This window comes from Choloepus didactylus, chromosome 18 (assembly GCF_015220235.1).
Source record: "Choloepus didactylus isolate mChoDid1 chromosome 18, mChoDid1.pri, whole genome shotgun sequence".
Lineage (NCBI taxonomy): Eukaryota > Metazoa > Chordata > Mammalia > Pilosa > Megalonychidae > Choloepus > Choloepus didactylus.
This window is the reverse complement of record NC_051324.1, coordinates 15,963,518-15,976,162: the sequence shown is the minus strand read 5'-3', so window position 1 is coordinate 15,976,162 and position 12,645 is coordinate 15,963,518. Positions and strand designations below refer to the sequence as shown.

At 53.9% G+C, this 12,645-nt stretch overlaps 1 protein-coding gene across 6 annotated transcripts in view; it reads left to right on the top strand.

Annotated features, from left to right (window-relative positions):
- The first annotated feature begins 6,132 nt into the window (after window positions 1–6,132).
- The window catches only part of SPNS2 (sphingolipid transporter 2), a 36,832-nt gene continuing 30,319 nt past the window's right edge, over window positions 6,133–12,645 (top strand). For all 6 annotated transcript variants that reach the window (XR_005212658.1, XR_005212657.1, XM_037808850.1 and 3 more), the window contains exon 1: window positions 6,133–6,639. Coding sequence is in view for 4 of the 6 variants with exons in the window: in XM_037808850.1 (XP_037664778.1) it covers window positions 6,279–6,639 (361 nt within the window). In the remaining 2 variants the exon portion in view is untranslated. The remainder of the gene's footprint in view (window positions 6,640–12,645) is intronic.

The window sequence follows — 12,645 nt, the reverse complement described above, 5'->3', positions numbered from 1 at the left end:
GAGTGGGTTTATTTGGATTTATTCTATTTGGAGTTTGCTGGGCATTTATGCTTTGTGTATTTATATTGTGTAGAAGGTTGGGGAAGTTTTCCCCAACAATTTCTTTGAATACTCTTTCTAGACCTTTACCCTTCTCTTCCCCTTCTGGGACACCAATGAGTCTTAAGTTTGGATGTTTTATTTTATCTACTGTATCCCTGAGATCCATTTTAATTTTTTCGATTTTTTTCTCCATTCTTTCTTTTGTTCTTTCATTTTCTGTTCTGTGGACTTCTAGGACACTGAGACATTGTTCAACTTCCTCTAATCTTGTATTGTGAATATCCAGAGTCTTTTTAATTTGGCCAATAGTTTCTTTGATTTCCATAAGATCTTCTATTTTTTTATTTACTCTTGCAATGTCTTCTTTATGATCTTCTAGGGTCTTCTTTATGTCGCTTATATCCTGGGCCATGGTCTTCTTGATGTCCTTTAAATCCTTTGCCATGTTTTCATTCTTCAATTATAGTTCTTTGATTAATTCTGCCAAGTACTGAGTCTCTTCTGATATCTTGATTTGTGTGTTTGGAGTTGGATTCTCCATGTTGTCTGGTTTTATCATATGCATTAAGATTTTCTGTAGTTTTTGGCCTCTTGGCATTTGCTTTGCTTGATAGGGTTCTTTCAAGTTGTAAAAAAAAGATACCAATCTAATTTTTCAGAAACACAGTTTGGTGGCGTACACTTTCTCTAACTAACCAGCAGATGGCGTCTGTGAGTCACCTATACCCCTCAAGTCAGTTCTCAACCTTGTTCCCGCAGTGTGTGGGGAAATGATTCTTGTGGGGTTCAGTTGGAGAACTCAGTTTGAGTGTGTTGCTGGAGCTGTCTGCCCTGAATGTGGGGCGTGTGTACTGGTGGCCAGGGAGGAAGGGCAGCTTTAATATTCAAATCCCCCAGGTTCACGGAGATTCCAGGCCACCTCAAGAGTCTAAGCCTTCATTTCATTTCAGCCCCAGACCCTCTCTCTCACTTTCCCACAAACCACCGGATTTGGCGTAGTGTCCCTGGGTTCTCTGAGTGGGTCCCCCCTCCCAGCCACGATCCTCCGGGAGCTCTGCTGAGGGAATGCCGTGGTACGTCACAAGTGCACGTCATCCCTCAAGGGAAACCCCGGACCGCCGGGCCGTGCAGCGGCGCTCTCAGCCTGATGCAAAGATGGCTGAAAGGGGCATCTCAACCCCCCCCCCCCCTCCTCGCACAGTTCCTCCTTCCCAGCTCCAGGACAACTGGTGGAGCTCTGGGCTGTGGGCACAGCCCTGGGCAGGAGTTTATCCAGCCCTCCGGGGAGCCAGCTGCGAGCCGTGGTGTTTCTTTCAGCTTCCCCTCCATTCCCCTGGCCCCAAGGGTATCTGCAGTGGACTATCCTCCAGGCCAGACACCGAGAGGCCGGCCCAGCCCCCACTTGCTGCGTTTTACTGCATGGCTCCCACTCCCGCAACTGCAGCTGCTCCTGGGTTTTTCCCTTTTTTTTTTTAAAAGAGCCAGTTGGTCTCCAAATGCCAAGCCCTGGCTTCCCCACAATGCTGTGTGGCTGCGGGTCTTCCAGCCAGCTTACTCACTTGTTTCAGAATGCAGACTCCCAGTTTCACCAAGTATACGGCCCCTGTGATACTAGCAGACCTCGTCCAGCTGGTGCATCGCTGTAACCGATATTCTGGGTCACTTTCTGATTTTTATCTAGTGTTTTTCACGGAGGTGTTTTTTTTGTTTTTTTTTTTTTAAATAAAGAATTTTTATTATTAGATTCAACAGATATAAATTACTTTTCAATAACTATAATTAGAACAAGCATAATATAGGAAAAGTAGAAAATAATTATAAAAATTGAGGACACTTATAGTTGAAAGTGTATATAAGGTTGTTAACAGAGAGAATTGCTATGACACATAAAATTTTGTCATTTGCAGTTACAACTAGTCAATTATGAATACAATAGCTTTTCCTCTGATTAATGCCTTTATTCACACTTTGAACAAACACCATGTTTATCAATATTTAATGTTTTTTTTGTTTGTTTTTATTTATTTTTTTATCTTCATTTTATTGAGATATATTCACATACCATGCAGTCATACAAAACAAATCGTACTTTCGATTGTTTACAGTACCATTACATAGTTGTACATTCATCACCCAAATCAATCCCTGACACCTTCATTAGCACACACACAAAAATAACAAGAATAATAATTAGAGTGAAAAAGAGCAATTGAAGTAAAAAAGAACACTGGGTACCTTTGTCTGTTTGTTTCCTTCCCCTATTTTTCTACTCATCCATCCATAAACTAGACAAAGTGGAGTGTGGTCCTTATGGCTTCCCCAATCCCATTGTCACCCCTCATAAGCTACATTTTTATACAACTGTCTTCGAGATTCATGGGTTCTGGGTTGTAGTTTGATAGTTTCAGGTATCCACCACCAGCTACCCCAATTCTTTAGAACCTAAAAAGGGTTGTCTAAAGTGTGCGTAAGAGTGCCCACCAGAGTGACCTCTCGGCTCCTTTTGGAGTCTCTCTGCCACTGAAGCTTATTTTCACGGAGGTGTTTTTTTGCCCTGTCTCACCTAGCCTCCATCTTAGTTTCTCCCAGATTGACTTTTAAACAGGGGTTTATTTGGTTACAAATTTACAGTCCTAAAGCCTTAAAAGTGTACAAACTAAGGCATCAACAAGAGGATACCTTCACTGAGGAAAGGCTGATGATGTCCAGAACACCTCTGTCAGCTGGGAAGGCACGTGACTGGGTCTGCTGGTCCTTTGCTCCTGGGTTGTGTTTTGAAATGGCTTTCTCCAAAATGTCTCTGGGCATTTGTTGTAGTTCCTCTTTCAGCGCCTATGTGTCCTTGCTTCTTTCTCACAGGATGTTTCTCTCTAAGCATCTGGGGGTCCTCTCTTAGCTTCTCCAGGGCAAACTCGGGGCTTGATCTCTTAGCTTAGCATCTCCAAACGTCCTTCTGTCCACATCTCCAAGCATCTCCAAGCATCAGCCTCTGTGTTGGCTCTTGAGCTCTCTTAAGGACTCCAATGAACCAATCAAGACCCATCCTGAAAGGGCGGGGTTCACACCTCTATGGAAATAACCCAATCAAAGGTTCACTCATAGCTGGATGAGTCACATCTCTATGGAAACACTCAATCAAAATGTTCCAACCTACTCAAAAGACTAATAAGTCTGTCCCCACAAGACTGCATCGAAGAACATGGCTTTTCTGGGGGACATAATATATCCAAACCAACACAATAGTTATGGAATCATATGTGTGTCTTAGAAAATCTCTCTGGCAAGCAATATGGAGAAGAGACTGGAAGATGTTGGGGCACGTAGTCTCGAGCTTTACAAGGGTCCAGGTGAGAGATGGAGAAGTTTCAGTACATTGGCAATGGGGATCTTGGTATATATTAAAGAGAAGAAAATGATAGGCCTTAGATGTGAGAGTTGAGGGAGAAGGAGTTCTGAATGGTTCCCAGGTTTCTTGCTTGGTGATGATGTGGATGACAGTGCCATTTATCCAGAGATAAATGATACCAGGGGTTGGAGAAGGATTGGGGAGAAAGTGATGAGTTCAATTCTGGATGTGCCATACTTAAGGTACCTCTGGGGTTTCTAAGGGCCAGTATGCAGAAGATTATTGGACATATGGATCTGGTGCTTGGAGGTAAGGCCAGATCTATAGAGGACATTGGCGTATCATCAGCATAAAGGTTGGGGTGTCATGAACATGTGGCTGAGTCCTGGAGGAATTAAGAACAGCATTATAGGGCACTAGATGAAGCACTGGATTAGGAGGTAGACACAGCTAGGTTTAGTCCACTGTTTACTATGTATGTGACCTTGGGACTCAGTGTCTTTACCTGTGAAATGCAATAGAAATAAGAACCTTACAGGTCCTACCAGTTGATGGTCCTAGGATACTGCTCGAGGCTCCCAGAAGGCCACTGTGATTTGCCCAGGCTCACATAGCCAGAAAGGGCTTATTGTCCTCCCCATAGCCCTGCTTTTGGTGGTCCCTTATCCCACACAAGGACCTGCTCTAGTGTTTGCCTTTGAGTTAAAACCCCAGCAAAACCCACACCATGGGAAGGGCTGGCTTGCTTGGTGGCAGTTCAGAGGTCCCCCAGATTTGAAAGGGTCAAGACTTGCCCCCTTCCTTTGCTCCAGGGCTTACCCAGCAGTGGAAAATGAGGGCCATGGAATGCCCTGGGCAGGGGTGTGGGTATAAGCACGAGTTTTGGTGAGTGGGAAGGGAAATTGGGATTGCCCTTACAGTCATGGGTATGTCCTGCAGCTGGGCAGCATCCCACAGCTGGACATCATCCTCCAGCTGGCACCATCTCATGTTACAAGGGTCATTGCTGGGGCCCAGCCCCAGCCCCAGGAAGCTCCTGGGCCTTTCCTTGCTTGTTAATCACCTACCATCCCAGGCCACCTTGTGGAACTTCTCCCCACCCAGCTTTTGCAGACCCGAGCTCAGCAAGCTGGAAAGAGGCAACAAGGCAACTTTCAGAATGAAATCTGTTTTCCTAACTCTCCCGTCACAGTCATTCATATCCAACATGCTGAAGAATATTTTTAGTCACTTTGCAGAATTTAAAATACACCTCGAAGGCGCCAAGAAACACCAGCTTGGGGAAGAACTCTGCCCACAAGAGACTGTGTGTGTGTGTGTGTGTGTGTGTGTGTGTGTGTGTGTGTGGCACCCATTGGCTGTGCCATGACTCACCGTGGCCGACACCTTCACGAGGTGCACCTGCCCGAGGATATGGGGCTTGGGAGCAGCCTGCAGTGGGAATCGAGCTCCTAGCCTGAGGGGATGGTGTCAAAGAGCCCGGGATCAGCCCCAATCCTGCTACTGACTGGTTGCATGTCTGTGGTGGGGTCACTTCCATGGGCTGGGGCTTGTCTGTGAAACATGGAATAATTATTTGGCTTCTGAGGCTTTGTCCAGGTCTAACATTCTGTCCTCTGAGCTTCATTTGTACAAACTTTCATTTTCATAACCCCCACAGAGATAAGAGGGGGAGGGCTGGGGAGGGGCTGCATGGAGCCACAGCTCCTCTGAAGTGGGTCAGAGAGGTGATGGTGGCCTGAACACAGAAGCTACCCACCCACTCTCTATGGGAGATGTGACTCCCTCCGTCTTCCCTGGATGGAAAGACTCAGACAGATGGGAAGGCTTCCAGACAGTCTGAAGCCCACCCTCCTATCTCCTGCCAGATGGAGACACTGAGACCCAGAGAGAGGCTAGGTCTTGTACAGGGTCATGCCACACACAAGGAAGAACGGGTTGGGACTCAGCCTCTTATCTTCCACTTGGGGCTTTGTCCCCTTCCGGAGTGCACAGCTGAAGTGTGAAGCCTGGAGATACTGTACCCTCAGGAGGGGAGGCCCCTTCTTAACTCCCTGTCCTCAGTGGGCTTTCCCTGTAAAGCTGTCTCTGTGTGGGGCAGGGTCTGGGTGTGCACACAGGACTGTGCTCCAGGACGGTCCAGGCTGGGCTGGGCTGGGCTTCCCTGGGCAGGTAGGCAACACAGCCTTCTGGGCTCGCAGAGGCCTGGATCCTGGGCCAAGCTGCCACCTTCCATGCTTCTTGGTTCTTACGCAGCACCGCCTGAACTGATTAAACAAGGGCGGCTGGGTAGCTGTTGGAACGGCCACAGGTTCTGGAACAGACGCGCCTGTCTTAAGCCGTCTGAGACCCTCTCTCCAGGATGTCCAAAGATCCTGGGCCCGAGCTGTCAGCGGTCTTCCAGTCTCCGCCAGGAGCCCATCCCCGTGGCAGGGATTCGGGGGCAGGGCATTAAGCAGGTGCTGGGGAGTCCTGCTCCCCTCACCCCGCCCGGCCCCGGAGCTTCCCGCACCCCTCTCCCAGTCCTCGCGGACCTCGGCGGTCGAGCGGCTCCAGCAGTACTCCGCCTCTGTCGGGAGGGCGGGGCTCTGCGGCCTGGCACCCCCAGCCCCCCGGGCAGCACGTGCGGGGCGGGGCTTAGCCTGAGCTTGGAGCTGATTGGGCGCGGACCTGGTGGGCGGGGCGGGGCGGGGCGGGGCGCAGCGCAGCTGTCAGCCGCCGCGGCAACAGCGGCGCATCGGGCTGAAGGGTGGCAGCGCCGCAGCCCGGGCCGGAGTGCAGGAGCCGACGGGATGGTGCAGCAGCGGCTCCGCGGTTTACGCACGCACTGAGCGGGCCCGAGCTGGGCCCCGGGCCCCCCGCGCCCCCCGCCGCCCCGATCCCGGCCGGCATGATGTGCCTGGAATGCGCCTCGGTGGCGGCGGGCGGCGCGGAGGAGGAGGAGGCAGACGCGGAGCGGCGGCGCCGGCGCCGGGGGGCGCAAAGAGGGGCTGTTGGTGGCGGCTGCTGCGGGGCGCGGGGCGCCGGCGGCGCTGGAGTCGCGGCCCCGGACGATGAGGTGCAGACGCTGTCCGGCAGCGTGAGGCGGGCCGCACCTGGCCCCTCCGGCACCCCCGGCTGCGCTGCTGCTGCTAAGGGCCCCGGCGCGCAGCAGCCCAAACCGGCCAGCTTGGGCCGCGGGCGGGGGGCAGCCGCCGCCATCCTCAGCTTGGGCAATGTGCTCAACTACCTGGACAGGTACACCGTGGCAGGTGAGCGAGTGCCCCACCCAACCCTAGGGTCAGGACCCCCGTCTCGAGGTACCCTGGGGATCCTTTGGTCTCAGGCCTCCTGTATCCAAGTCCTACGTGGGGTTCCCAAAGGACCGTCTGCCCAGGCACCAACTGGGCAAGTGATGCCCCCGTACTCACACGGGTCCAATCCAGAGACTCCCCACCAGCCCTCAGGGTCACGGACTGGGGGAGCCCCCACCCGTGGAGCAGCCCAGCCCTTGACGTCCCATCCGTTGTCCTCTTCTCGAGAGTCTCCTCTGCGTCTCTCTGTGTTCTTGCCTCCGCACCCCCTCCCGCTCCAGCCGTAGGTTCCCGGGCCTCTCCTCCCCCTCCCCCAGCCCAGGCCGTCTGTCCGTCCGTGGCCCGTCAGTTCCTTCCTTCCTCGGTCCCTCCACCCCCGCTGCGTGCGTGCGACGAGTGCGTGCGCCCCTTGCGGGTGTGCGCCAGGGAGACCGAGTGTGTGCGCGCGTGGCAGCGCGGATGTGTGTGTGAGCGTGTGAACGCGTGGCTGACAAAGACTCTGGGCTGCGGGGAGCGGAGGGAGGGGCGGGGCGGGTCCGCGGCGCCTGGGGACCCAGGATGCGGTTTGCAGCTGGCCCTGGCTAGAGGCCTGAAGACGCCTCCCCCCTGCTGCATGGAGCTCGGGGCCTGGGGCAGGGCACAGGCCACTGGGACTAGAGAGGGGTGGATTCATCCTCTCTGAGCTTCTCTGGGAACCAGCCTTGGGGATGGGGTGGGGGTGGATAGAACTACCGGGTTCTAGCCCAGGCTTTGCCCCTAAGATGATTTGTGTGTGACCTTGGGCTAGTCTTAGCTTGTGTCTAGGTCTCTTTCTGCATTTGTGAGGTTGTTGATCTCTGGGCCCTTTGAGAATGCATGATGGGGTTCTAGGGTTCCGTTCTGCTTGCCCTCCTCCCCCACTTCCCAGGGGTCTGGGGATAGTGACTCGCCCAAGTTGAGCTGTCCCTGGGTAGAAATGGTGCAGCCTTGAGAGAAAAGGACTCTGGCCAGGCTCACATAGGTGGGGGCTCCCTGCGGGAGGTGAGAAATGACTGAGTACCTGGTATGTTGGCCCAGAACCTGCCCAACCACAGTTTAGTTACAAAAACAAAACAGGAGAAATTTTGGACAAACTCTAAATAGAACTTTGGGACAATTGAGAGAAGAGAGTCCTGGCATAATGTCTACCTGAGTGGTCACCTATCACATTCCACTGGGGTCCCCTTCTCTGGGCCTCAGTCTCCCCCTCTGTCAAATGGAAGGGGAGAACTCTGATGGGAAAACAGAGGCTGCTGCTGCTCCCCCTTCCCCTGGCTTTGAAAGCCCTTGGCTCTGCCCTCCGCCCCAGGGAGGTGGAAGAGGATACTAGAGGCTTCTTGGTTCTAGGTACTCTAGGTTGTCCCCAAGAGACCCTTACTTTGGTCTGGGGGATTAGGAACACTGCATGCCACCCAGGTGCACCAGTCCTTGTCATGCATGTGTGTCATGCTGCCTAGGACTGGGAGCTTAGGTGCCACCCTGTGGGGAGAAATCAGAGAACACTGGGGACCCGCACACCGTGCAAAATAGGCATCTATATACAGATGGGTAAACCAGAGCCCCTGTATGGCCCTTGTCCTAGATGACCCAGTGAGTGGATGACAAAGCTGGCGTTAGCTCTCCCAGTAAGCCTCTGCCTGGGAAGGGTTTTCCCACCCTCTCTCAGCTAAGGAATGAATGGTGATGCTTTTGGCACTGTAACACTTTCCAACTTGTTTTTTCCGGCCCCAGGCCACCCCCTCTGACATTCTTAGGGGAACTAACTCTGCCAGGGGCTGGGAGGGAGTGTGGAGAGTAGGATCGGGAGGCCTGGTGCTTATCTGCCCCACCCCGTCTTGGGTCCCAGAGTCAGAATATCCGAATGGGGGAACAAGATAGGACATTTCTGGTGAATTGGTAAGAGGGGAGTGGGTCTGTAGGGAGGAAGGCCCGGAAACCCCTGTGCAAACACCCAGCTGGGCCGTGCATCCCTCCCAGCCCCAGCCAGGGGCGGGAGCTCATGTGCCGCCCTGCCCCCCCATCTGACACACACACAAGCAACACAGATTTCCTCTCCGGATAAGCCTGGCTCCATCTCTTTCTCTTTATGGTAGACTCCCTCCCTACCCCCGAAGGTCAGTTTTTAGGAACATTTACTGTCTCCATGGCAACCACTATGACTTGTAGTGTCTTGTGCTGGGGGCCAGGAGAGTGGACTTCCCAGGCCCAAGTCCACCTGTTGCTGGCTGGCCCAATGGGGGCAGAGGTGGGGACGTGGACACTCTGCTGTGTATACACCTTCCATGTCCAGCCCCCCTGGCCTCTGAGTCCTGTGGCCCCAGCTCCCCCATCAAAAAATGGGATGGATCCTCGCTCTCTTCCCTTAAATCCGTCTGTACATCTCTGTCTTTGTGGTCTAGACCAGCTCTGTCCCAAAAGAATATAATGCAAACCACATATATAATTTAAAATTTCCTAGTAGCCACATTAAAAAAGAAAACAAGTGAAGTTAATTAGTATTTTATTTAACTCAATATATCCAACATAGTTTTATTTCTACATGTAATCCATTTGAAAATTAGTAAAGGGATATTGTACCTTATTTTTTTCATACTTAGCCTTCAAAATCCAGTGTGGGTTTCACATTCACAGCCCTTGTCAGTTTGGACTGGTGCTTTTCAGGTGCTCAGTAGCCACTGTGGCTCGGGCCACCCTGGGGGACAGCACAGGCCTAGAGTCTTTGATGCTAGTGTTCGAGTCCAGGCTCTTCGGCTTACCAGCGGTGTGACCTTGGGGGCATCACCTGAGCCATCTGTGTGAGAATGTGCTCCTTTCCACCTCCCAGGTTGTGTGGAGTAAATGAGAATGCGTCTAAGCACCTGGTGCAAGTCCAGACTCCTAGGGGAGCTTTAAAAATGTCAGCTGCTGTCTCTGCCATGCCTGTGTTCAAGCTGTGCCCCAGGCCACCAGAGCCTTCCCCTTTTCCTCCATTTATGACAGCTTTTTCAGGACACCTTGGCAGATTCCTCCCCTCTCTATCAGGTCTGGTCTCCATCCTGGGAACTCCAGGAACTGCTGTCTTTGTCCTGGCATTCCCAGAGCCACCCAGTGATCCAGTTAATTATGGCTTCTCCTCCCCACATGAGAAGCCCCTGAGGGCAGCAGGTATCAGAAGCAGGTGAGGAGGGCCAGGCTTCCGCTCCTGCCTTGCTTGGGTTGGATGTAATTGAGATAGTCCAAAAACCTTGGCTGAGCCCTTCTCTCCACCCCCTTGTGCAGATAGGGACACTGACTCCCAGGGAATGCAGGCACTTGTCCGAGGTCACTCGGCGGGACAGAGTGGGACCAGACCCCCCCCCCACACACACACACATATGCACACATTCAGTGCAGCAATCTTTCCAGCTGCAGGAGCCTCAGGTGGAAGCAGGGGCGTGACCCCTGCTCCTGGCCTGGAAACATGGGGGCTCTGCTGGCCATGGCAGAAGCCCTTCTGGGCGGATGGATTTCAGTTCAGTTTAGCCAAGGCAGTTTAAGCTCCCCTAGGGCACATGGGTCCTGCTTTCCCAGCCCCTACCAGCCTGGCAGCCACCCACTCCGCATCCTGAGCCTGCTTGTGGCTGCTGGGTCAAGAGCAGGAGGCAGCCCTGCAGGCAAGGGTTCTGGGCCCCTTCTTCCTAGCTCCTGGTGCCAGGGCTGCCTCTGCTCTTGGGTTTCCATTCTTCCATCTGCAAAACTGAAGCAGAGCTTGGGGTGTTGGTGGCAACGTTTGGCTCAGCAAAGGGGAGCAGCTCGGTGCCCTATTTGTGTCGGCGATTGACTATTTGAGAACTGAGATCCTTCCCCAACTTCTCTGGGACATCTGTTCCCTTCCTGAGACCCATTTTCCTTTCGTTTGGCCCAGTCCATGGCAGATTGGGCACTGGGAGTTGATGGGGAGGGGGCTGGTGAGGAAAGGCAGAGCCTGGCCCTGGGGAGTCCTTTTCTGCCAAAGAAGCTGAGACTGGTAGCCATGACAACCCCTCACTAACAGAAACCTGGAAGGAGGGAGGAGCACAGGGGCCCGGCTGGGAACGCAGGCCTGGCAGGGCTTGGGGGCTTCCCCATACAGCTGAGTTGGGTGCAGAGGGAGGGAGCTGCCAGCCCCCTTTGGTGCCAGGCTGGGGTTCACTTTCCTCTTGGCTCTTTTTTATCTGCCAGGTTAAGCCTGTCTGGAGCTGACAGGGGAAACTGAGGCTGAGGGCCCTGTGCAGGGTCCCCTGGGTGGCTGAAGCTGAGCCAGGCCCTGGGCCTGTAGTTATCTCTAAGAATGAGCATAGACAACATCCCCTGCCCTGTCCCCAGCGGTGTCCCTACCCTGGCCGTGCCACGTCTTCACTGTGGGGGAACTCCCTGCTAAGGTCTGAGGGGCGGGGTGTCCCAGGGCTGCATTCCAGAGTGCTGGCCTGGCAGAGTCAGCACCAGGTGAGCCGCTGGGCTGGCCTGGAATGTCAGTGCCCAAGTGACTAACTGTCAGCTGCCCACTTCCTTGATCTTCTTCCTCCTCAGGCACCTGCCGCTGGTCCTGACAGCACCTCCGCTGTGCCGTTGACCTGTCAGAGGAAGTGCCTTGAAATTTACTACCTTAGTCTGGGGCTCAGAGCCAGTTACCTCCCTGGGCGCACCTCAGTTTCTCATTTTGTGAATGGGGCAGGGAAGCTGCAGGGCTGCAGGTTGTAGCCTGCTCTGAGAGTGAGGCTGCCTTCAGAGAGGGGGAGCTCCTCATCCCTTCCCCAGACAGGAAGTAGCTTTCGTTTCTGCCTGGCCATGGGGGCCTGAAGTCCTGAGTATAGTGAGGGAGGCAAAGAGAAGACTGGTCTGATTCCCAGGCTCCCAGGCCTGGGCTTCCTATTGGGCCCTCAAGGTCTCCTGGGCTGAGCTTCTTGTTCCCGGCTTTGCCAGACTTGCTGTGTGACCTGAGGCAGGTCCTGACCCTCTCTGGGCCCTGAATCCATGAGAGATGGTGTTCTCCCTCCCTCACTGTGGCCAAAGGTAGCTTGGGGCACTTGGTCTCAGGAACTCTTGGCTGCTGGTCTGCAGCTCTGCCTGCACCCCTCTCCTCAAGGATAACTAGGTCTGTTCCCCAGGAGTTGCAGCAGCCAACCTCAGTTTCCCCTGGCAGATCTTGGCAGTGCTTCTGCCTTCTTTCCAGAAAGCCTTCCCCAGCTCTCTGGGCTGAGTCAGGGCCTAGCTCCTGGTTTTCCATTGTAGTCTGTTCTGCATCCAAACCAGCACCTATCCCTGCGTAGGGTGACCCTTTCCCTCCAGCCTTCGAGGGGAGAGCCTGGTCCTCTCTGTAAACCCAGCATGCATGGGGAGATGGCACAGGCTGATGGAGTGGCAGAGTTGGGATCCACCCAGCTCTGCCTGACTCCCAAAGCCCATCCTTCTGGGCTTGAGGGGAGTTGTAGGTTTGGACAGCCCCGGATAAAGGCCAGCCCTCCAACCTCCTGTGCTGAGGCCAAGGCTTCTCTGGTGCTGGCTGGTGCTGCCCTTTCGTCCTGACCAGGGCACACAGGGAAGTACAGGGCCTCGCGTCTCCGGGAAGGAAATGAGAGGAAGTGGGCAGCAGCGGTCTCTGTCTGCCCAGCTCTTGGGCCTCCCTGCCCCCACCCCAAGCTGGGCAGAGCAGCTTCTATACAGTCAAGTGGCAGCTTTGCCCTGTCTCTTCTGGAGACAGGACACTCGAGATAAAGGGGTGGGCACAGGATGCACAGCGAGGAGGTGTGAAGCAGGGCGCTGGTCTGCAGTGGTCTGTTCAGGGCCTGGTCATCTCCTGGTGGCTGGGAGTTTGGGGGAAAGGGCTCTTGGAGGAGATTTAGCTGCGGTGGAAGCATTTACATGAGCGCAAGAAATAAGCAGGAACAATGCACTGGCCAGAGCTTGGAGGCTAGGGATGGGGTGCTGTCCTAGCATCCCCCACAGTTC